Source organism: Rhinolophus sinicus, chromosome 1 (assembly GCF_057876585.1).
Source record: "Rhinolophus sinicus isolate RSI-liver-muscle chromosome 1, RSI-T2T, whole genome shotgun sequence".
NCBI classification, from domain to species: Eukaryota; Metazoa; Chordata; class Mammalia; order Chiroptera; family Rhinolophidae; genus Rhinolophus; species Rhinolophus sinicus.
The window spans coordinates 5,817,710-5,841,354 of NC_142501.1; the positions used below are offsets into that span (position 1 = coordinate 5,817,710).

The 23,645-nt window shown below is 54.5% G+C and overlaps 1 protein-coding gene across 3 annotated transcripts in view; it reads left to right on the top strand.

Moving 5' to 3' along the window:
• Positions 1-1,072: 1,072 nt before the first annotated feature.
• The window catches only part of PHF21B (PHD finger protein 21B), an 83,380-nt gene continuing 60,807 nt past the window's right edge, over positions 1,073-23,645 (top strand). Inside the window, exons 1-2 of one of the 3 annotated variants that reach the window (XM_074326536.2) lie at positions 1,073-1,569; positions 2,463-2,528. In XM_074326536.2, coding sequence (XP_074182637.1) covers positions 1,516-1,569; positions 2,463-2,528 — 120 coding nt within the window. In that variant the 5' untranslated portion in view covers positions 1,073-1,515. Of the gene's footprint in view, positions 1,570-2,092; positions 2,280-2,462; positions 2,529-15,619; positions 15,768-23,645 lie in introns of those variants that run through there. The other 2 variants (XM_074326537.2, XM_074326535.2) reach the window with 2 other exon arrangements.

Here is a 23,645-nt window from a genome sequence, read left to right on the forward strand (position 1 = left end):
CAAAAGCCTTAACGGAGGCCAGAACAACACCGGTCCCCCGCTGAAAAAAATTCCAACACCTTCTGCTGACCCTAGATGTAATTTGTGGCATGTTGGTATATGTTGAAAGGAGCACTTCTTGATTGCGTGTGCCTGGGATATTCTTTGTGCTGTGGAGGAATGAGAGGTTATAGTGATGTATCAGTTTAAACGTTTACTTTGAAGTCTGTTTGCACCATTTCTCCCCAGCGCCTTTCAAACATACCAGGACGCTACTGATAGGCCACAAAACATTCCGGCGGTAATTGACGATGGTAACTCCATGACAGTAATATCGACTAGGAGACATTAACCTCCCAGCTGCGCGGGCCTGGGAGTTCTGAAATGTGATCTCTGCAGCTGAAGTTATAATTGTTTTAAGTCACATTGACCCGGCATGTTTACGATTTTTAACAACAGTCTTAAAAAGTCCAGTGACATCTGTTGAGAGTTTAATTGTGAGTGTAAAAAAAAAAATCATTAAAGGAACAGTCAAGAGATCAATTTTCATACTGTTTAAACAACACGGTGGCCATCAGGCGGTGGGGAATCTGGCGACATGACTAATTTCATCTCCCAAGTCACAGCGCTAGTGTACAGGAAGGCAGGAGAGGATGGAAGACAATTTAAATAAAGTAGGAGAGGGAGACGACAGAAGCAGGGGAAGAGGGAGCAGGGAAAAGAGGGATCGGCGAGAGCAGAGAACAGAAACATAAAATGGACATTTTTCCTCCCCCCGGTAAGTATCTTTAACCATGGCCCTAGGCTGGGTGCCCCAAAGAGGGGGGTGGGGGCACCCCGTTATCCTCGGGTTTGGCTGGGGGGGGCGAAAAAGAGGATCACGGGTACCCCACTCGGAGCGCCCCACCAGAGTGGTACCCCGGCGAGCGCCCCAAGCCACCGGCCGGCGAGTTTGCACCCCTCCGCGCCTCCACTTTTGTTCTGTTTTGGGCGGCAATGCGCACGCGCGGGCGGGGCGGGGGGATGGGGCGGGGCGGGCGACCGGCTCCGGCGCCGCCCCCTGCCGCCCCGGCTTGCTCCATCCGGGCACTGCCGAATTAGCATCGGGCCGAGGCACAACTTTGCCGCGGCCCAGTGAGATCCAGGCGCGCGCGCCGGAGGAAATATAGTCCCTGCCGGCCCGCGGCTCGCGCAGGCGGTGGCGGGGCGGGCGCTCGCCGGCCTGCGCGGGGCTGCGCGGGGCTCCCGGCGCCGGGGGGCCATGCGCCCGGAGGCGCCGGCAGCCCGGGGACCCGGCGCAACTTGCCGGGCATCCTGAGGAGTTGGGGTGGCCGCGGGCTCGTCGCCGCGGCTCCCGGCAGCCTTTCTTCCTCTTCTCCAGACTCCCCCCATCCTTTTGGGTCGTGGGGGAGGGGGCTCCTGTTCCCCCTCCGGGGAGGCCCGGTCCACCCCCGCCCGCTCTCGCCCCGGCGGAGCCGCGCAACTTCCCGGGAGCCGGGGCCAAAGTGAGCGCAAAGTGGTACCCAAGTTGCTGGGATGGAGCTTCAGAGCCGGCCCGAGGCGCTCGCCGTGGAACTCGCGCGCCACCAGGTAGGCGGCCCGGGGCCCCAGGCCGGGGTGGGGGCTCCAGGGACCGGAGTCCGGCGTCCTGCTCCTTGTCGCAGGTTCTGCTTGACTGGAGGTGCCTGGAGGGGAGGGGGCTCCTTCTTTGAGCCGGCCCCAGGGGTGGGAGAAATGGGTACGTGCAGGACTCCCTTTTGGGCTCCCCCTCTACCCTCCTCTTGTGCAATCCTTCACAGTTATTTTTGCGGGGGGGGGGGCGGTCGGGACCCGTGGGACCCGAGCCCGGCGTCTTCTGTTTCTGGACACTGGGTCTGCACACTGAGGGTGCTGGGAGGGGGCCCCTTCTTGAGCTTGCCCCAGGGTGTGTGAGAGTGTGCGCGCGGCCCCCTGCGGCCCCCACCTCTTTGCAATCCTGCACAGTTTGCAAAAGTAGTTTTGGTGATTGTTGCTCGGCTTGCAGCGGCGTAGCGGCCGGAGCCCGAGCGGTATTGCGGCGTGCGCGTGTGTGTGTTGGGGAGATTAGGACGCGACTTGAATATTTATGAGCTTTGCTCGACACGGACTCGCCGTGTTTACTTGGCTCTTTGTTCCTCCCCCCTCCCCTGGCACACACTCACATTCACACTCATTCGCACACGCACCCCGGCCTGCAAACTTGCACGGCTCGGGGCGCGCCGCCGGGTGGCCTCGGCCCCCGCCCCGCCCCGCGAGCTGCCCCGATGAGGCGGCAGCCACAGGTAAGCGGCCCCGCGCGGCACTAGCCGACCGCCGCGCGTGCGGAACGCGGCCGAGGAACTTGGGGCGCACTGCGGCCGGCCGGGCCCACGGGCTGCGGGGCGGGGGGTTGCGGCCCGCGGGGCTCTGGGCGCACCCGACCCCCCGGGCGGCCTGCCTGAGCCCGCTCCTTCGTGTTTCCGCAGAACGGCGACCTCAAGAAGCAGCTCCACGAAAGGCAGCCGCGGATCGCCGCGCTCAGCGACAAACAAGTAAGCGAGCTGGAGCCTGTACCCACTCCCCTGCCGAGGTGGGGAGAGGGGTGGCGGGGCACTTTGGCAGCACCCTAGAAAGTGCCGGCCTCGGCGCCGCGCGCGCAGACTCCCAAAGGACTCCGTGTGTCATCCTTAAAGTTACCCGCCTCCCCCCTTTTCTGGAAAGAAAGAGCTGGGTTCTTGGAGGCCGAGGGGGGAGAGCGCAGTGGCCGAAAGATCGAAGCTGCACTTAAAAGGCGGCGAGCCGCCCGGCGTCCATTTTGAGTTGGTGGACATGTTTTTGGAATGTGGGCATTTCTCCCAATTCGCTGCCCCCACTTCATGCTGGTGTGAGGGTGGGGGTCAAGGGGGCGATAATTCGGGCCTGGACACCAAACTACTTGGAAGCGATTTCTGGGTTCCATCGCAGATCTTATTTACAGAACAGTTCCTCTGGGCTCCCCCTCCCCTCACTTCTCCAGCATCACTTTTTATTCTTGGAACCTGACGCCAGCTCTCGGGAACAAAAGAAAGGAGCCCCCGGGACCCCCCAGTTCTGCCCCAACTTTGGTCTGCGGGCATCAGGTGTAGATTGGGACCCACGAGAAGCTCCTCGCGGTGGGGGACATGACCGCCGACCCCCTCTGGGCCCCTCGGGGAGGAAAAGTTGTCCATTGTGACTTAGTTGCGCTGAGCTCCGCGCTCGGGGTTTCAGCACCACGAACAGATGCCGCCGGAGCGCGGCCGGCTGCGCGCCCCCGCCCCCTTCCTCCCCGCCCCTCGCGCCCCTCCCCCTCCGCTCCCCCTCCCTGCACACGCACTCCCGCCCCTTCCCCGCGCCGCCCGGAGCCGAGAACTTTGAGCAGCGCAGCCAATGGCGCTCTCGGGGCTCCGAGGCGGGCGGGGGCGGGGGCGCTGGCGCCCCTCTCGGCTGCCCTCTCCCCTCCCTCCGCCCGCGCTGCGGGCCCGCCCCCGCCCGCTGCGCCCCCTGGTCATCGATCGCGCTTCCTTAGGAATGCCGGCCTCAGTCGTCAGCACCAAACTTGGACAGCGCCCGCCCCCGCCCCCGCCCCCAGCTCGGCTGCTGAGCAGGTCCCCTCCTTCCTCCAACTCCTGGCCCGGGCGGCGGGATCGGAGGGCCCCTCCTCCGAGGAATTTTTGGTGGTGGGGGTGGGAAATGTGGACGAGCTGGCGGCGGTGGCGGCGACCCTGGAGAGGGAGAAGTCGGAGGCCGGGCGTTCATTTCGAGTCTTTAAAGTTGAAAAGTGCTGGGAGGGGGCGTGCGGAAAAGGAGGGGGTCTGGGTTGCGGAAAGAAAGATGGCTGTTCCCGCGGGTCTGCGCCTGGTCGGGGGCGCGGGGCTGGACGGGAGGGTTGGGACGAATGCATTAACCCCTTTCTGCCGGTGCTGCGGCCCCCTCCCCGGCCGCGCGCGCCCGCGTGGCCCACGCCCCCATCCTGGAGTGGAAGCTTCCATTCCCGCCGGAGGGGGGCCCGGCGCGCGGCCCCGTCGAAGTCGGGGAGTTCGCGGGGGGAGGGGACCCAGGCCCGGCATTACCATTTTGATTGCTTTGATGCCATTTTTGGAGGGGGAGGGGTTGGAAACCCTTCTCAGCTGAGCACAAAGATATTTAATCACTGTGTAGAATCAAATCAGATACTTTCCTTAAAAAAAAAAAAAAAACACCAAATCGGGTTCAGTGTGATAGCTGAGGGTTCCTAAGCCCTTTTTTCACTGTGCAAAACGGCAAGTTGTTGACTCTTATGCTCCAAGTAGAAGATTTAAAAGAGAGAGAGAGAGAATCCAGTAATCCCGCAGCTTTTATTGCAACAATGTCTCTTTATGTGTGTGCTTCTATGTAGCAATAGTTTTACTGTTCGGAGTGGCTTTTCAAAGCTTAGATTTGATCATTTCTTCTGTATTGTAGCAACTATTTCAAGGCTGTTTAAATTTTTATGATGATAGTAAATGAGTAGCTATTTATTATCTGTCATGCCGGAATTTAGATGAGGCTGAGAGAAACCTTGGAAAATCCTGTTTGAAGACTGCTGTGCAGCCTCGGGAAGGAGCTGTCCGACTCCAGGCTGCCTCTGCTTTTAAATTTGAATCGGGGAAGGATGCTTGCGAAGGGAATGTACCTCCATCTTTTTGTGTGTGAGAGTGTGTTTAAAAAGAAAGACAACAAGGAAAACTTTTGTTCTCCAGCCTTTTCGAAATGTTTCTCTTTAAATGACTAAAAATAACATCTGGTAAGCAGCCAGGGCTTGGCCTGGCCATAGGAACTTGTGTTTGTAACTGTAAGTATGTTGTTTTCCCTTTTCTCTTTGTGGCATTTTATATAACAAGGGCTCATAAAAGAGGGAGGGGAGGGGGCTGAGGCCGAGCTGCAGCATGCTAATAAAGCTGCCTTGTCTCTCCCAAGCTCGGGAGGTGATATCTTTCAGAGGTTACCTATGAAATGAGTTGGGTAGACTTAACATTTACTCATCTCTCCTTGGGAGAGTTTGGTGGTGATTGGCAGCTTGGCTGGGGAAAGGTCGGTGAACTAGCTCTTGGAGGTGATTCCGGACCACATCCCAGGTCTTGAAGAGGAGGCAGCGGGGCTCTGCTGGGTCACCCAGAACCTGCCCAGGAGAGGAGCTGAAATGCAGGATCAGGGATGCAAAAGGCAGTATTTCAGAGTTTTTTTTCAACTCAACATAAAATTAAAGGTAGTGTTCATTTATAGATTTGCTTAGGGAGAAACTCATACCACCTGCACCTACAGAGATGTGTTCTTGCGCTTGGAATATGGGATGTAAAGGTTAAGTTTCAATTAAAAGTGCACATGTGGATGATGAACTAGAGTGAAATGAACACATGACCCCATTAGCCACATCTGTTAGAAATACAGTAGCAGCCGAGTAATATCTTTTGGTGTACAGCCATCAATTTCCCATTCATGCCCTTGGCACTGGGATTTTTTCAGTTACTTCTAGAAGCATGGACAAGTGTTTAAACCTGTTTACTGAGGACTCCTAGAAGTAAATAGGTTGGTTGTTGGTCCGAAGTAGAGACCTACAGGTTCTTTATAACACCCCAATATTTCTCCTGCCATTGGTGGACTAGGGGATAAACAGGAAACCAGCTTCCATGGGACCTTGCTATTTGAAAACCAGAGTTCCTATTTTTCCTTTGAAAAAAGAAGGAGGTGTGGCGAGTTGGTCAGAGCTGAGTTGTGACCCAGCCGAAGCGGCCAGGCAGAGTTCCCAGGTGTGGCTGCACCCAGCTGTTGGGTTGTGATTCCGGTGGAGCCAGGACCCCTCTTCTTTAACGAGATATGATGTGTGAAGACTCCATTAGTTGCTCCAGTGGTTTTATGCCATGAATTTGCAGCACACGCAGAGAGGCAGTAACATTTTTATCTAAATTGTCAAGCAACAAGCACTTCTGTGTAAATAACAGACCCATCATAAACACTGGAGGGTGTTCCCCCCCCCCTTTGGAGTTCTCAGCACAACATTTGGATGCCACATACAGTGGGCATCTCCAGACCTGAACTTCAGGTAAGTTCAGCTTCACCATAGAGTGAGAAGAGCCTGCTGTGCAAGCTGCAGTCCATGCTGGTGTGGCAGAGAGAGACAGACAGACAGACACCGAGACCGTGGAGGTGGACTGGGGGCCTTGCGCTCTGCTCCATTTGTTGATTTGATGGACTCTGGATTCCAAGGGGCTGTCCTCAAGTACAGCAATAAAAATATGTCTTCTTGAGAGGTCTTATGTATGTGGCACACGTCCGGTGCTGAATCATGTCTTCACTGCGAGTCACTGGCCACGCTGGACACCAGCGGGATTCCTCCTCTGAAGTGTCCCCCAAGCGAGAGTGCAAGGTGGATTCATTCCGAAGGCTCCCCGACTGCTTGCCTTGCACACAGTAGTGCCAGTAGGTTCTGTTTGCCAAGTTCTCTTCCCAAGTCTGCTGTCATCCAGGAGGATACATTTTAATCTTCCTGACCTGGAGTTCAAGTTGTCATTCTTAAAACAGTCGTCATTATGTGTTAAAGAGAAAACCAATGCCATCTCCTAAAGCTCCGCATTTCATGCTCTGTGGGACAGACCGTGGGACCGAGACCGCAGCGCCTGCCCCCCCACATCGCTGCCCCTTGCACAGCCAGTCTCCTGGGCCCACACTTTTATCTGAACCATATTCCTAGGCTCCCTCTTCCCCTTCGTCCTTCCACCACCCTGAGCCCCCCCTCATCGTCATCACTTAAGAAAACCAAAGGCTCAGCTTGAGATACAATTCTCATATCATATAATTTACCCACTAAAGTATACAACTTAGTGGGGTTTTTTTTGGTATATTCACAGATATTTGCAACCATCACTGCCATCAATTTTAGAACATTTTTATCTGAAAAAGAAACTCTTTGTATCAGTTCCCCCCCCCCTTCCCCTCTCCCCGCCCATCCCAGCCCTGAGCTACCACTCATTTATTTTCTGTCCCCATAGAGTCGCCTATTCTGGACTTTCCTATGAATGAAATCATGTGATAGGTGGTCTTATATGACTGGCCTCTTTGGCTGAGCGTCATGTTTCCAGGTTCACCCAAGCTGTAGCCTGTGTCAGTACTTCATTCCTTATGTCTGAGTGCTGTTCCACAGTCTGGCGAGACCACATTCTGTCTCCAGTCACCGGCTGGGGGACACTTGGTTGTGCCCACCATTTGGCTGCTGTGAACAGTGTCCTGCCTTCACCCCGGCCCCCTCTGCTACGTTCTCCACCAGTGTACCTACCTTCCAAGCTGCCCGGCATCACGGCGCTCCCTTGCTGAGACCTGCCAGCGGTTTTCTACTGCTCTCAGATGAAACCTGAGGTCCACAGCTCTGTAGGTGCAGGTGGTATGAGTTTCTGGAGGATAACGTGAGGTCCCATGGGAGGGGGGGCCTCTGCTGGGGTGCCCTCCGCCTCACTTGTGCATCTGGCAGTGCAGCCCCTGGGTGGCGTTCCGGCAGCTTCTCCGCGCCCCTCTCGAGAGTGCTTGCCATGGCTGTCCCAGCCCTCTCACGTCTGCTGTGCTAGACTGTAAGCACCATGAGGGGCGGGGCTGTGTCTGCTTTCCCCCTCCCCCTGGATTCTCAGAGCAGTGCTTCCGAGGGGCGGAATGCTTATTACTAACTTTGTAGAAAGATGCCTTAGCAGTGACGTACTTAACCATCCTGGCAGAATCCCCAGCTTGTAGGAGGCATGCAATAAATGGTAGATTTTTAAAAATTGTATGTTTGAAATGAGAGGACACACGGATGAATGAGACCAGCAGCTCCCTGCCCTTGGAAACCTCACAATACAGTGAGGCATAGAGAACCGTGTTTCAAGGAAATTTCAGAAAAGTTCTGTGACAGTCTTGCTGTGGGAGCCCCTGGGTCACATCTGGCCTGGAGATGGAGGACGGCTTCCTGGAGGAGTTCGGGAGAGGGGTCCTCGAGGACACCAGGGGTTGTGGGCAGGAGGAGCTGGTGGCCAAGCCCACTAAGGGGAGATGGCCTGAGGAAACTGGAGGTGCCGGTGGGTTTCTGTAGAAAAACCGCGCGCGAGATCAGGAGACAGCAGCGGAGGCAGGCTGGGGCTGATGGCGGGGTGAAGGGCCTGGATTTTATGAGCAAGAGTCAGGATGACATAGGACAGGGCCGAGGGCAGATGAGGAGGCAGGAGCATGAAGGAGACCTGAGGTCCCTCCCTGCTTGGCCCGGCCGGATGAGCTCCATAGATGTTTGTCACCTGCATGGAGAGGCCCTTGCAGGGACGGCGGGCCCATGTATGACGTGGGAGAGGAGGCTGGGAGGCGGCTGGACCCATAGCCCTGGGTGACCAGCACATAACAGGCTGGGACAGCAGGGGCCACATGTTGACCCTCCACCTTCTGCCTTCGCCAGGGCTTCTTGGAGCTGAGAAGTAAGGGGGGAGGGCACTCTGGAAGCCTCCAGAAGCTGACCCAGTGGGCAGCTCTACTCAGTTGGTTTAAGGAAAGGTGTGCGTGTACATATACACATGTTTATATGTATTGGTTGCACTTTTATTATTGATTTCAGTTTGACTATAAAGTATATAATGTACTGATATATACCAATAAATATCAAGTTTACATAACATACATAAAATTGCTTAATAATTTGTCCAGGGTTATGTTACTAAAATGACAGGATCTGTTTTTGAAGTAAGAAAAATAACTACCATTCTTCTGCTAACGCAAAGTCTAACTGAGGAAAGTGGTGATCGGCAGTCTTTCCATCATTTCTGTAACGTTTAGGAGACAAAGAAGAATTCTACTTTTAAAAAAGTTTTTATTGCAACAGAAATATATTCTTCTTGGGGAAAAAATTCAGTGTAGACTTGAAACTCGTAAAACGTAAACACCCCCCTTCTTCCTGCCCCTCCCCCCAGTTTGTGGTTTTGAGGTGTGTCCACAGGGCATGTTCTGTGCAAACACAAACATCTATCACACGGATAAACATGCCTAGCGGATGCACTAAACATACGGTTCCAAAACTTACTTTTTGCGCCTGACATTGGACTATGGACAACTCTTGGGGACAGCTCAGTTTAATTCCACAAACATTGAACGAGTTCCTGCCAGGTACTGGGTGTATGTGAGTGACGGTGGCATCTGCTTTTATAAGGCTTTACACTTACAGAGTGCTTTCCCTTGGTCTCCGCTTGCAAACATTGTCACATAAAGTTGGGGGGGGGGGCAGGTTATCACAGTTCCCCGTCCCGTGGGGCCCAGTGAGGTATCTGCATGAGATGTGTCACCACCAGGTTCATCCCGGCTGCAGATGGGGTGATGTGCTGTGATGGGGCGTGTGAGGATCGCTCCGAGGAGGTGACGTCTACGCCTGTCCAGGAACGTGGAAACAAACTGCACACACAGCGCCTCGGTGGCCTGTAGCTCCGATACCCTTCAGTGGGTCTGTTCCTTCACCTCCCTGAGGCACGTCTTTTTATTTGATTGTCAGGACAGCCCCAGGACTTGGGTCAGGCTGGGCAGGTGAGTCCTCCCTGCTGGACAGGTCAGAGAAGGGCGACATCCCAAAGTCAGAAGCCGGGGACCAGCACGAGGGTGCCCTCTGTTTCGCCCCTGCCTTGTCTCCTCCTGCTGGAGGATAACGTGATGTCCTAAAGCCACAGTACCAAGCTGGACATCCCACCTCCCTGCACCCCTGAGTGGTGCCAAACAAGTCCTTTTGCCTCGACGAGCTCCGGTTCCCACCTGAAAGCGGGTGTGGTAATAAGACCTAGCTCACCACGTTGTTGAGATGAAATCAGGTAATAGACGTGAAAGAGCATCGAAACTGCAAAGTGAAGGGGTAGGTTTGGAGAGAATTGTGGTCTCTGTGTCGGGCGCTGCTCTGCCCTGGGGGAGCTGCAGCTGGCCCCCTTTTCGGGCAGCCCGTTGCTCGTCACTCCTGGTAGAGGTGGACAGTGACTGCCATCTTCTCCTTCCAGTCCAAGGAGCTCACTTTGATATTTTAGCATCTTAAAATACCTGCTGTTGGAGCTGTACAGTCGATTTCAATTAACTTTGAATTCTTTCAATGGGATGACTCTGATAATAATTTCGGTCGTCCCACGACGCCTCATTAGAGCTGCTGGCCACACTGATTAGCCCTGTCATCTAGCAAGTGTTTCCTCCAACGCCTTTGTCTGTTCAGGAACCGAGTCATGTCGGTCCTGTGTCTGTTTCACCTGTGTGAGCCGATGGTACCTGGCCGCCGCAGCCCGCCAGCCTGAGGAAGCGCGATCGGTCACTCTTCAGCGGGGGGCTCTTGACACAGAGCAGTGTTGTCTCTGCACACGCTGGTCACTCGGGGTGGGGGACAAAGGAAGCTCATTTGGGGGGTGTCTGTTGGCTCAACCTCTGGCCTTGCAAGAGAGTCAGGTCTCCAGAGGAGGGCGTAGCATGACCACACGGCATCTTCCCTCCACTGTTTGCAATTTGCAGTGTTTAAGGGAAAGGAACCTGGATTTGATTTCCCTTCCAGGAGAGTGATACTAAGAAGGCTTTTAGAAACGGGAATAACTGTATCGCCAGTCAGGTGGCAGAGTGCTGGCACGTGGTACGTGCTTGGGAGACAATATGAAGGGCGCTGGGAGCATGAAATGACAGAGACCTTAAGCTCTGGGCCCATAGTATGTCCTCATCAAGTGGGACTTGGACAGTGTCTGTTCTCCCTCAGCTCTCCTGTCTGACACTAACCCCAGGCCCCTTCTAATGCCCGCCACAGACCTCATCACTCAGCACTCACACAGACCTGCGGAGAAAGCCTGCTCTTAATTCCCGTTTTATTCAGGAGGTAGCTGAAGCCCAGAGAGGTTCAGTGGCTTGTTGATGTCACACAGCTGGGCCGCTGTGGCTTCATGATCTTAACCCCTACACTGAGTGTGGGCGAGAGATGACAACACTTTAAACCGTGGATATCAAAACTTCGGTGTGTCTTGTAACTCCAGGGCATGCGACCAGAAGAAAGTCAGTGGAGTCAGTGTGTCAGAGACGATCACTGGCAGATGGATAGCTGGTCCGTGACACTGAGTGGGACTTTCACTCTGAAGTCGAAAGTCCTAGAACTCTGGAGGAGGTCTGGGTCTGCATCCAGTTTCTGCATCTTCCAGAAGGCTGCCTGCTGGCTGGCACCGGGGTGGGGAGTGTGCAGCTGGCTGCATGCGGGCTGGGGTCTCTGCAGTGTAGGAGCCGAGCCAGCGGTAGGTGGGAGGTTTTCAGGGACCCTAAAGCCAATTCCTCCCGCCATTCCGTGAAGAGTCCTGCGTCCACCAGCCCACCTTGGCCTGAGCCCCCTCTGGCACAGTTGCCGCTCTTGTTCTTATAGTTGTTGCTATTTTACACTTTAAGGTGGAGACATACTCTCGCTTTGAAGTGGCCGCTGTTCTCCAAAGGAAACCAGTATGCATCCTTAAGATTGTTTTTCATTGGCAGTTACTTATTGTTTGGTAGGCACGGTTTCCAGCGTGCAGTGAGAAATTGCTGATGCAGCTTCGTTCTGGTTACAGCCTCTGCTGCCCACGGCCGGCGTCCCTCACGGTCTCAGATAGGCTACACTTCTTTTTTGCTTGGCACCTGTGTTGGTCTGGTTAAAACACAGCAGAAGGAAGAATATCCATCGGGAATTTAAAATTTTTTTTGGTCCAGCATTGAGTGGAACTCTCAGCTCCCATGTGATGGAGGAGGGGGAGATGGCTTATCTCAAGGTGGGAGAATGCTGCTGCCCAGGGTGGGTTGTCCTGAGCATTCGTGAGAAGGCGTGCCCCACGAGCCGGGCGTGATTCCCGACAAACAGCAGGCAGCTGAGTTGGAGGGGAGCTGTTGTCAGTATTACTTTATTAACAGTAATACGAGAAACAGAAAGCTGGCCGTGCCCCAGAGACATTTTGCCGTGAACGGGTAGACCAGCACCTGTAGCTTTCTGACGGGACGGAAACCTCTGCGTTGCTTTTTCTCTCCATGGACTGGTGTGTCCACAGCTGGGGTTGGGCCCTAAACCTGGGATTCGGTGGAAAGTGAGGGTGTATGTCCCCCAGACTTGGCCTGGTGGCTTAAAGGATAACACATGAGAGGCTTGGGGTGTTTTCAGGGCACCTTTGCCAAACTCCCTTCTTACAGGTGGGAAATGATGGCCCTGAGTGGGGGACGGGGACGACACCCAGGAAACCCCAGGAGCCCACGGGACTCCAGTCTCCTGACCACACACCACAGCCACACAAGAAGCCTGTTGTTTTGTTTAAGCAATTAAATTCTGTTCGCAAGCGTTTTCTTTCAGAAGCCACTGCCCAGAAGGGCGTCCGCTGTGTGGAACGTGCTGCTGAAGTCCTGCACTAAATGTCCTCATGTGGCAACAGGGCCACCAAGAAGGGACCCTGGGGCAGCACCCTAGTGGTTTTCAGAGCAGCTGTGAGGCTTTCAGAGCTGTGGACTTCCGATTTGCACAAGGAAAGGACAAGCAACTTTGGCAGGCCCCACTGCATTCTGGAACTGCCCATCTTAGGAAACTTACGAAATCAAATTGACTGTAGATCTCTAGGTGTATGTACATTTCAGGGAGACAGTGCAGAAAGAGCAGGGGCTGTTTGTCATTCCGCCTGCCTGCATGCGTTTCTGCTCTCAGTCTACACATGGGGTGCCGGAGTCACCCTCCAAAATAGAAAAGGTGCTAAAAGGTGGTAATTAGGGGGAGGGTCATCTTTAGGGGCAGTGATGACTGCCTTTTAATCTTCTGAGTGGAGGTGGCAGAAAATTACTGGAAATGGCAGGTGGGGGTCTGTTGGGTCCTCCCTGGGGGTCGCCAGCAGGCTGCCCAGGAGTGATGCTGTCATCAGTTTGGGGAAAGGCTTTTTGCTCCAGGAAAGAGAGAAAGGCAGGGATGGGCAGGGGCGAGAGCAAGAGAGGGAGATGTGTTTCTCTTTGATGTCATTCAGGCGGAAAGCCAATCTGCACATGTAAATGAACTTGAAAATGCAATTAAAAATATATACATATTAGAGACTGTGATCCAGGATTGAGTCTGAGATGCAGGTTGCGAAGTGACAGCAGCACTTCGCACAATCAACGGCACCAGCTCTTCTCCGTGATGAATGTGTCTCTGGGGTAATAAATGCACCACAGACAAACGCAGGGGTTACTTCTCAAACTATACTTTGGCAGTCCCGCCGCATGCCGAGTTCTCTTTCCCCCATCGCCCACATCCTTATCCCTGTTGCTTCTGCTGGGGGGACACGTGCTCAAGAAGGTCCCTCCAAGGAAGGGCTTGTCCTGGTTTGACAGGCGAGGTGACAAAACAGAGTTACGGGTGTCATTGTGGACGCAGTCCCAGCTGCAGGGGCTGGTAAAAGGGCACATCCAGAGGCGGATGCAAGCAGCCGCCCGTGGCCAGTGTCTTAAAGCAGGAGCTGGCCTGTGGGGCTCCCCGGGTATTCAGCGTAGGGGACTGGAAGGGAACAAGGTGGCAGAGCTCCCTGTGTCTCAAGCCCTTTCTCCTGGGTGTGCCCACGGGCTTTGACAGCTCGCGTGTGTCCAGAAGAGGGCGCTCAGACGGTGAGGGCACCAGCAGTCACTGCTGGTTATAGAGCTGTACCATTCAGCACATGCCTACTGTGTGCCCACTTTATGCCAGCGCTGTACTCGGTGCTGGGGACACAGCAGTGGACAGAATAGGCCCTTGGGACGTGCTCACAGTCTTAGAGGGGGAGACAGGTAATAGCGAACAAAAAACGAATTACAGAATAGGTTAGAAGGTGCTCTGACAAAAAGTAGAGCAGAGTAAGGTGTGTGTGTGTGTGTGTGTGTGTGTGTGTGTGTATGGTGGCTGTTTTAAATAGGGGGGTCCAGAAGGCAACATTGGAGCAAAGGTCTGCAGAGGTTGGAGGAGTGAGCCCTGGGACTTTGCAGGAAGACTGTTCTAGACAGAGGGAACAGCCTGTGCAAAGGCCCTGAGGTAGGGCCTGCCTGGCGTTTCCAGTGGAGGCCAGTGCGGCCAGCAGAGAGTGAGTGACAGGCGAGTTGAGGGAGGAGAACCAGTGGGATGGGGAGGCGGGGAGACTGTCCTCTCCAGCATGACTGACCCTGGCCGTACTGTGTAAGGGGGCAGACTGTTGGCTAGAAGCTGGAAGTTACCGGAAGGCCGACTTTAGCTTCCAGTCTGGAGGGTGCCCTGAAAGTGAGAGCTGTCCGAGGATAACACTGGTAGTTCCAAGACCTGTGCCCACCAATTCGCACCTGGCCAGTGGAGGCGAAGCCCCACCAGCGGCAGTGGGATGGGAGGCCAGCTGGTTCTCCCTGAGCTCAGACTCTGGTTCAGAAATGCGAAGGCTCTTCAAGGATTTCATCACTGCGAGCAGCTCTGACTAATGCTCAGAACGGCCGACAAGTGGTCCTGGGAACACCATGCCCCACAGCGGAGGGCAGTGTGGCCCAGCACCAGCCGTCCTCACGTGGCTGGGGGGCCTGTGCCCCTGGCTCCTTTGATTTTTCAAGAGAAGCCAGAAACCCGTGCTTAGGTGACAGCTCCTGAGGCTTAGCTATGGGCCGTGCTCGAAGGCCTTTCCTGAATGCTGCCCGCCCCAGGGGACACTCCTGCAGGCCACATCCCACGTGTCTGCTCCAGTGCAGGCCCTCTGATGGCCCTTCTGAGTTCCCTCCCCCGCCCTCGACACCTGGCTCCTTCCTCTTCGCTGTCCAGGCCCAGCTGAGGAGGGCAGTCGCCCTGCTCTGGCCCACGGGGTCTGATGTCCCTCCTGTGGGCCAGTGGCCTTCACAGCTCCATCACACTGGGTTGTAATCTAGTCATATCCTTCCTGCTTCACCTCTGAGTCCCCATTCACCATCTAAGTACGGGGGGACCGACTCAGTCACAGCCTGAGTACTCAGATTCCACAGCCTCAGGACTTGAAGGTGACAAGCGCCTCTGACTGGGAGCCTGAGGTCCTGGACACCCCAACTCCTGTTGGGGGCAAACTGTCAGTTGTGTGGCTAGAGGGCCGCCGAGGGTGTTCAGGAGCATTCATCTCTCATTTCGATAAGTGAGTGGGGCTCAGAGATGTGTCTGTAAAGAAAACAGCCCCACCGCCCCCATCCCCCGCGCTGGGACCAAAGTCGGTGCCTTGTTGAAGTTATTTTATTAACGGGTTCTGCTGAGTGGGCGTGAATGCGGCCCGGGTCTCATATTGCGGATCTAATTATAAACACGAGGGACGGTACCAAATAAGCAGCCTGTAAAGGGAGAAGAGTGTGGCAGCCTGGTTTAAAGTGTCCTTTAATGAACTTCTGTGGCACTTGTATCTTAGCAACACATTTTATTACATCCTGGTGCAGCTGGACTGGCCAGTAATTTATCCCCCCCAGCTCCCCCGATTCGCTTTCTTTGGTGGTGGACGGAGGAATGTACCGACCCTGCTTTCCCAAGGCTGTATTTGCATCTCTTTGCTTTGTTTAGTTGATGAAAAAGGCACACACAGTGCTGGGAGCCAGGGACCCTACTGGCTGGCAGGGGCTGGCCTGGAGGGGACCGCGGTTGGGGCCTGGAAGGTGGGCGGGCGGCTCTCCTGGAGCTGGGCTGCCCACGAGTTCAGATGCCGGCACCGCAGGCCGCCTTGTTCCCTTCCCAGCGCTCCCTGGGTTTGGGTATTTTTATCTGGACTCCTTTCCTGCATGACACTGATCTGGATACGGTGGCAGTAGGGACGTTGGCAGATCTTTCATCGCAATCAGCAGCTGTAAGTGGGGGTGGGAGCGTGTTCTAGATGAAGTGGCCATGGGGGTGGGTGAGCAGCACAGAAGAGGAACGAGAGCGGGGGCTGTGGGGCGAGACCCTTGCGGCCCGACCGCGCGCGCGGTGAGCTCGGGGACCTCGGCCAGGCACCTGGCTTCTCTGAGCCTTAACTTTTTTGTCGGCTGAGTTTGTGTCCTGTGGCTGCTGTAACAGATGACCCCACACTGGTGGCTTTTAAACAACAGACATTTGTTCTCTCACACGTGGGGAGGCTAGAAGTCCAAAGTGAAGGTGTTGGCAGCGCTGAGCTCCCTCCAGTGGCTCTGGGGAGGGCCCTGCCTGCCGCTCCCAGATTCCGGTGGCTTCAGGCTCCTTGGGTTGTGGCCAGACTACTCAAGGCTCTGTCTCCGCCTATCTTCACGTGGCCGTCTTCCCTGTGTGTCTGTGTCTCTTCCCTTATAAGAACACTGTCATTGGATGTAGGACCCGCCCTAATCCAGTACGACCTCAATTTGAATTACATCTGCAAAGCCCCAATTTCCAAATAAGGTCCCATTCTGAGGTTTTGGGGGGACACGATTCAGCTTCCTACATCGGCCAATGGAAGCTCGTCACACCTCAGACTGTGGTTTGGGGTCACATAGGTGGCAGATGCTCGATGCTAAGCCAGGGCCAGGCGTTTCGTAGGCTCTGAGAGCATTCACCTTCCCACCCGTTTCCTACAGCCAAGAGCTGAGACGGAGAAGGTGCTGAAACCGTGCTCCGTCGGCAGTGGTGGGGTGGCCGTGTTTTCTGGTTTGTTTGCAATCAGGACAATGCCAGAAAATCTAGGGTGCATCATTTGGTGGCTCACCAGAAGTAGAGTTTGACACGAATTTGCATGTGCAGCTCTGAAAACCAGCCAGCCGGTGGTTCCACCCTGATTTGTTCTCATTCAGGAGTGGGGAAAGGACGCTTGAGAACAAAATAGGTGGTCAGGAAGAGTGGGCACCTGCTGGGTGGCACATACAGCCTCCGTTTGCCCCGCAGGAACCGGGGAGCCCCTCTGCTGGAGGCAGAGGCCACTCTTCCTGGCTCGCACCTCCCAGGCGCTCCATGATTTGGCACAAGTCACTCATCCTCACGGGCCTTAATTTTCACATCTGTCAAATGGCCATAATAAAGGACCTTGCCTCCTAGACCTGTGGGGAGGCAGGTTTGTAAACTGCAGATTGCCGTGTGTGTGTGTGTGTGTGTGTGTGTTTGGAATTGCTATCTGGTGGCCGCGGCCTGTCCTCCTGGTTGACCAGGAGGCTGGTCCACTTCCTCTCTGGGCTGCTGTCCATCCTGGCAGCACTTCCCTGTGACAGGTGAGTGTGTGCTGCGCCCCACCCCTTCATTTCTAACAATGCTGAGTTCTGCTCCTATCTCCAATTTACATGGCAGGAAACAGGCTCAGAGGGTACAATTACTCATCCAACAGCTTAGCCCTGGTACTGAAATGTGAACCCAGGCTGGCCTGAGTCCTGAGCCCCTGCACTGTCTGTATATCAGCTGAAGGTGGACCCCTGGCCTGCCCAGGCAGCTGGTCCCTGCAGCAGGGCCAGCATGCTGCCAGCCCCAGCCTGGGGACGCCAATCATGTAGGCTCTGAGAGCATCCACCTTCCCACCTGTTTCCTACAGCTTTCGGGGTTCACCCAGGTCCCCGCTGTGCTCCATGTCACGTGGTCCTCAGCGTCTCAGGCCGGGGCGGGCCGGGTTGGGGTTATCCCTGTCGGCCTGAGCGTGGAGAAGCAGAATCCTCGCTGGTCCCCAGGGCCCTGGGGGGTGAGACTTTGATCTTTCTGAGTCAGTTTCTGCATCTGTGAAATGGGATGAGCCTTCAGTGTCCACTGCATAGGGTAACTGTGAGGGTGAAATGAAAAAGCAGGAGGGGCATCGGCCTGCATGGCTTCCTCCCTTTCACTGAACCCTCTGCACAAAGGCTGGCATCCGGAGCGCTGATGTCCGAGGCGTGCCCGCGCCTGTGCCCGAATGGAGCCCGGCTGCAGGGCTCTGGATGGTCGCTGAGCCTGTCCCGACCCATCCTGGACGGCACCCTGGGGACAGCCCAGAGAGCTGGGCAGGTGGGGCTTTGCCTCGCGACTCGTAGGCCTCGACAGGCTCAGGAAAAGGGACCCGCACCCGGTCCCACCTCTGGCCGACACAGCTCTCCTTCCGAAGTGTACAGAACTCGCCTCCGCGGGCAGTTAGTGGGCTTCTGCCTGTTTCTTCTTGTTAACACATCACAGGTCTATGATGTGTTGGGGTATGAGTGGTCAGAGTTTTTTATTGTGGTAAAATACACATGACGTAAAGTTTACTATCTTAACCATTTTCCAGTGAACGACTCAGTGCTGTTAAAAGTACAGTCACAATACTGTGCAAACACCACCGTCTCATCCCGAACTGATACTGTGTCAGTTACACACGCTCCCCACCCCCTCCCCCAGCCCCTGGCGACCACCCTTCTTTCTGTCTATGAAGCTGACTCCTCCTGGGTCCCTCATAGAAGTGGAATCCTCCAGGATTTGTCCTGTTCTGACTTATTTCACTGAGCGTGATGTCCTCACGGTTCGTCCATGTCATGGCAGGTGACAGTGCTTCATCCTCTGTGAGGCCGAATCTTACGTAGTCCATTGGATGGACCACATTGTGTTTGTCCCTCATCTGTCAGTGGACGTTTTGGCTACTGTGAGTAGTGCCGCCGTGAGCATGGTGGCAAGTCTGTCTGTCTGAGTCCTTTCTTTCGGTTATTTGGGGTCTGTACCCAATTGCTAGATTGGACTTTTGCTTTTCATCCTAGACAAACCCATGTGGAGAGGAGTCTGAGGGCTGCCTGGGCCAGCTCGTGGGGAGATAGTCCAAGGATGGCCACCTTCTGTTGGACCCAGGGGTCCGTAGTTTTGACATCGCCATCTCCTCTGGCTTCCCAGCCCCTGGCACATCTCTGCCCTGGGGATGTGGGCATGGAAGCGCCATGAAGGCTGTTGGCCGCTTCTGTGGGCACGAAGGGCCGTGCACGTGTCCTCAAGGATTCCTCTCTCTGGAGACTTGCCTTGGCGTTAAAAACACAGACGTTAAAAGGGTAGCCTGGTTGTGGTCTGTCCACACTTTACAGTAAGTGATTCATTTTCCTTTTTTTCCCTCTTACGATGATTAGTCAGCGTAGGTACAAGGCTGATTCTCCGGGGTCGTCTCACTCATTAAAACTAACATCTGTACAGGAGCGTCTCGGTGTATCAGGCGCTGCTACAAACGTTAACCCGTCGGAACGTCTCATTTCACGGGTGGAAGGGCCGAGGCCTGAGGGCTAGTGGGTCTCGTCCAAGGCCCCCGTGAGTAAAAAGCCAGAGTGGGGCGACCAGGTGGAGTGGGACGCAGCCTCCCAGAGCCTTTGTCGCCCAGTGCCATGCCACGGCCACTTCCCACTCATTCCTTGAGTCCGCGGTTCAGGAATGTCATTATCGAAAGGTGCTCCAAAGTCTGCTAATGGCATGGCTCTTGAACTGTTTCTTCAAACTGTGTTCCTGAGCTGTGGCCTCACGGCTTAGGCCAGGTTGAGGTCCAACACTGCCCATCTCAACAGTGTAATCATTTTCCAACTGGCTAAAATTTGCAATTTGTTGCAAGCTACAGTCCTCTCTCAATTAAACTTCTTTTCCTGGCCTGGGTATTTCTTAAACTTTTGGTGTTGGGCTCTAGCAGAGGACAAAATGACATGAGAAGTAGCAGACAAAAGAAGTAGCAGAAGAAATTTACGGTTATTTTTAAGACATGGGAGGACTTTGTTCTTTTGTTTTTATGTGGTTTTGCATGCACATAACTGCAGTTATATTTTGCACCATAAAGTTTTTCCTGGATGGAATGAAATGTGTCAGTAGTTCATGGTGTTCTACAAAGCTGTTATCTCCAGGCTCTGCTTCCCAAATAAGTTTGAAAGACGCTGACCCAGTCCTCCGGGAATTCCCTCGACATCACCCCCTGGTTGAGGCCTTCCTGTGACAGGGAGCTCGCTGCCTCCACCGCAAGTCCATTCTAGGCCTGGACAACTGGGCTTCAGAGTTGTCGCCCTTGTCCTGAGGTCCATCAGTCCATCCTTTCATCCATCCGTCCACCCACTGGGAGAGACCTTTATGGTCCATGCAGTGTGTGTGTTGGGGGGAGGGAGCTCCATAGAATTAAGAACTAATAAGCCTCAGTGTCTGTCCTCAGGGAGCTCCCCATCACCATGGAGAGCAGTTATGTAGAGTCTGGGGATAGGGCACGATGACCAGAGATGGCAGCCGCCCGTGCTCCGGGAGGCCAGAGGACAGGGAGGTGGCTTGCTCTAAACCTTGGCTCTGAACAGCTCTGGTTTCAGCTCTCAGATCCCACCTCTGGCCCTTGTTAGTCCTGCAACACTGAGCAAGTTATTGACCATCCTTCCACTTCTGCCTACTTACCTGTGAGGTGGAGATAATGTGAGCACTTCCTCGTAGAACTGGAAGTGTGAGGTCAAATGGTGGTGTTCGGAGCTCGGACGGAGCCTGGTGCATGGTGGGGTCTCAGGAGAAGCGACTTCTCTTATGTCTCTGGCCAGGCCGTTTTCTTCCGATGCCGAGATTCCGAGACATCATTTCCCTCGGGTTCCCACTGGCCCCTCTGCCCCCAGCTCACCACCATCATCTTGCCACTTTCACCACCTAAACATTTCTCTCACTTCCTGCCTCTGCTTTTCTAGCTCACCTCTCAGCAGCTCTTCCGTGGCCTATCCCTATAGTTGCCTAACTGCTCTCTTTGCCTCAGTGTCTGTCCTCCACACTGTTACTACTGCTTCCTAAAGTTCAGCCTTTATGTTACTTCTCTGTGATTAAAAACGAGCTCCCTGCCTCCCACCCACCCACCCCACTGCCCACAGCGATACCTTCCAGCGCTGTCCTAGCCTCTGGCCCAGGCCTGAGTCAGACAGAAGGGCTGCCCTGCTGACGGCTGGGCTGGAGCCTGGTCCCCACCAAACAACCCGCCCTCTGCCCCTGACTGCGGGAACACTGGCCCCTGGGACTCCAGGGAACACAGTCTGGAAGCCAGTGACTTGAGGAAGAAGATTCAAAACTTCTTGGTAATTGATAGACAGGCCTTTCGTTATCTGGCCTTAGATCACTTCTATGGCCTGATGTCAGACACGGAACCATCGACCATTTCCCAGACATTCTAAACCCCTTCGCACCACCAGACCTTTCCCCAGCGCAGCTCTACTGCGTGGATTACCCTTTTCTCCCGAACAAGATCCTGCTCCTGCCCCAAGGGCTAGGTCAGCTTCCCACCACACCTCTGGGTTCATCTGGGTTGGATCAGAGTGGCAGTAATGATGGAGATGGTGGCGGCGGAGGTGGGGATGGTGGTGGTGATGGGGGTGGGGATGGTGGGGATGGAAATGACAGTGATGGTGGTGATGGCGGTGGTGATGGTTGTCACTCCTTGCTCAACTCAGGGAAAGATTGTGGAGACTCGGGCATGAAAGAGGGGCCAGGTCCAGCTCCTCAGATCATTTACTTTGCACACTTGGGTAAGGTGTGGAAGCCCCTAAACCTCAGTTTTCCTGCCTGTAGCATGGGAGAATAATCTTTACAAGCTATAAAGGCCTGTGCAAATATTAGTGGTTTTATCACCATTCAGAGGACTGCACTCGATTTTGATCATGTGACATCTTTATGTAAAGGTGAAAAGGAGGGAAGAGGGTATAAAATCGTCTGTGATATTAGACTGTTTCACTTACATTTTATGTCCTTGGTACTTAGACATTTCTGTTCTTCTGCATTGATTTTTCTTAGGTTGAGTCTTAAAACTTATTTCTTTAAAAAGTTTTTTTAAACAAACACAGGAAGTACAAAAGATAATCGAGCAAGCCTCATTACCTGCCCTCGGGTGTGGTGTGTTGGTAGGACGGAGTTGCGTGCCCCAGGTCCCAGCCCTTGCAGGCTGCTCTGCCCATGTAAGGTGGCGAGCCCGTCCTTACAGTCTCCGCTCTGGTTTCCATACTGGGGGGGGGCCTTTGTCTGCAGCCTCTCCCTGCGTCAGCACCACTCCCCCAAGCCACGTGGCCCCGACAGCTTGACATCCCTGAGAGCCAGCAGCTGAGGCTGGAAGCAATAGGTGCTCAGCTCTCTTTTCCCATTTGAGGTCATTAACTAGACTCCCCCCTAGTTTGCCTTGGCTCGGTCCAGGTCAGGGTTTTGTCTTGTCCACTGGAGCTTCGTCCCATGATTCTGCTGGCTTTGGTCTCTTGGTCGCAGTGTGGACATTGGTTCTCCTCCAGCCCAGGTGCTTCCTTTCTGACATAGAACCTGCTGCTCCTGTAATACATACTCACCCCTAATGAGCCACTTAAAAAAATAAGCATTGATTTCTAGATAAAAATTGCAATTAATTTTAAATGCCCTCTGTAAACCTTGTTACAAATAATTGCCAGAAACATACAAAGTCTGAAATTAATTAAAATCGACGGCCTCATTTGATGCGGGACGCGTCTCTCATTTTTCAGGGACGTATGTTAGCCGTGTGGATCTTGCTTGAGCAGAAGTAGTGACTGCAAGACGCCAGGCAGAGGCCAGCTGAGGACTAACTGAGCTGCCTGACCCTGTAAAGGAGTGGGCAGAATATGGGTTCGGAGTCATCCAGCCATGGCTGGCAGCCCTGCATCTTCTTATGGTAGTTGAATGACCTTCTGAGCCTCAGGCTCCCCATCTGTGAAATGGGTGTGGTAATACCAGCCTGACAGCATCTCTCGAAGGTGATGGTGAGGGTGGTCCTGCTCAGAATCAGTCTTAGTGTTTCTTCTCTCCCCTCCTCTATCCCCGCTCTCCCTGCTCCAAACCCGCCTTGGAAAGGCTCAAGCCGCACAACAGTTGTTTAGTTATATGGATTCATTTGTTCACTCACTCCTGCCATGAGAGAAGAGGAAACTTGACAGGAAACAGCGATGGCAGGGATGCCACCCTCTCGTCTGGGCAAAAACTCTGAGGCTAAGAGGGGGCAATGACTTGGGCTATGCCAGGCCGGGCAGAACCAGGAGAGAACCTGGATATCTATCCAGCAGACTCCCATCCTCTCGAGCCTGGGGGTTGGCATTGGAGCAAGCTGAGGGCTGGCTGGGGAGCTCTGTGATCCCCTGCCCGCCCCAGTAGGAGCCCCTTTCTCCTGTGCTGTGGCTGAGCGGGAGTGAGGAAGTTCTTTAGCAGGATTGCTATAGTAACTGGGTGCATTTATATTAAGTTGCATTCATGGTCAACCTTTTGTCAGTTTCCATTCCAGAATTCTCAGAGCCACTCCAATGTGTCCTTGAGCAGAGCGCCCTGTAGCCCTTTTCATTTCCTTATTGGTCCCTGTGTGGCTGTTGTTCAGGGCCACCTCCCCCCACCTTCTGAAGAGGCCCAGGTGGGGGCCAGGCCTACCAGAGACTGGCTCTTAGGGCCCGCCCTTTACTCATCACCAATGTTAGGCAGTTACTTAGCATCTCTTAGTACCTCGTTTTTCCCGTCTGCAAATGAGGAGAGTAGCAGGTACCTGATCCTTAGGTGTGTGTTCATTGCCCATTGAGCCGGGATTCCTGAGTACCTGTCGAGTGCCAGGCCGTGGGTGCTGTGCTGGGGACCAACAACACAGGGTTCCTGCTCTTAACAAGCCCACAGCCAGGTCTGGGAACAGCTCAGAGCACCCCAAGTGGATGAGTGAAAGTGGGGAGCTCAGAGGTCTGAGGGGGTGCTAAGAAGAAGCCACTGGTCCAGCGAGGGGCTGCAGGAGGCAGCGTCCCTGAGAGGGTGCAGCCGACACAGGAAGAATACTTAACAACAGATGGTGGGAGCTCGTTGTGACAGTTTCTTG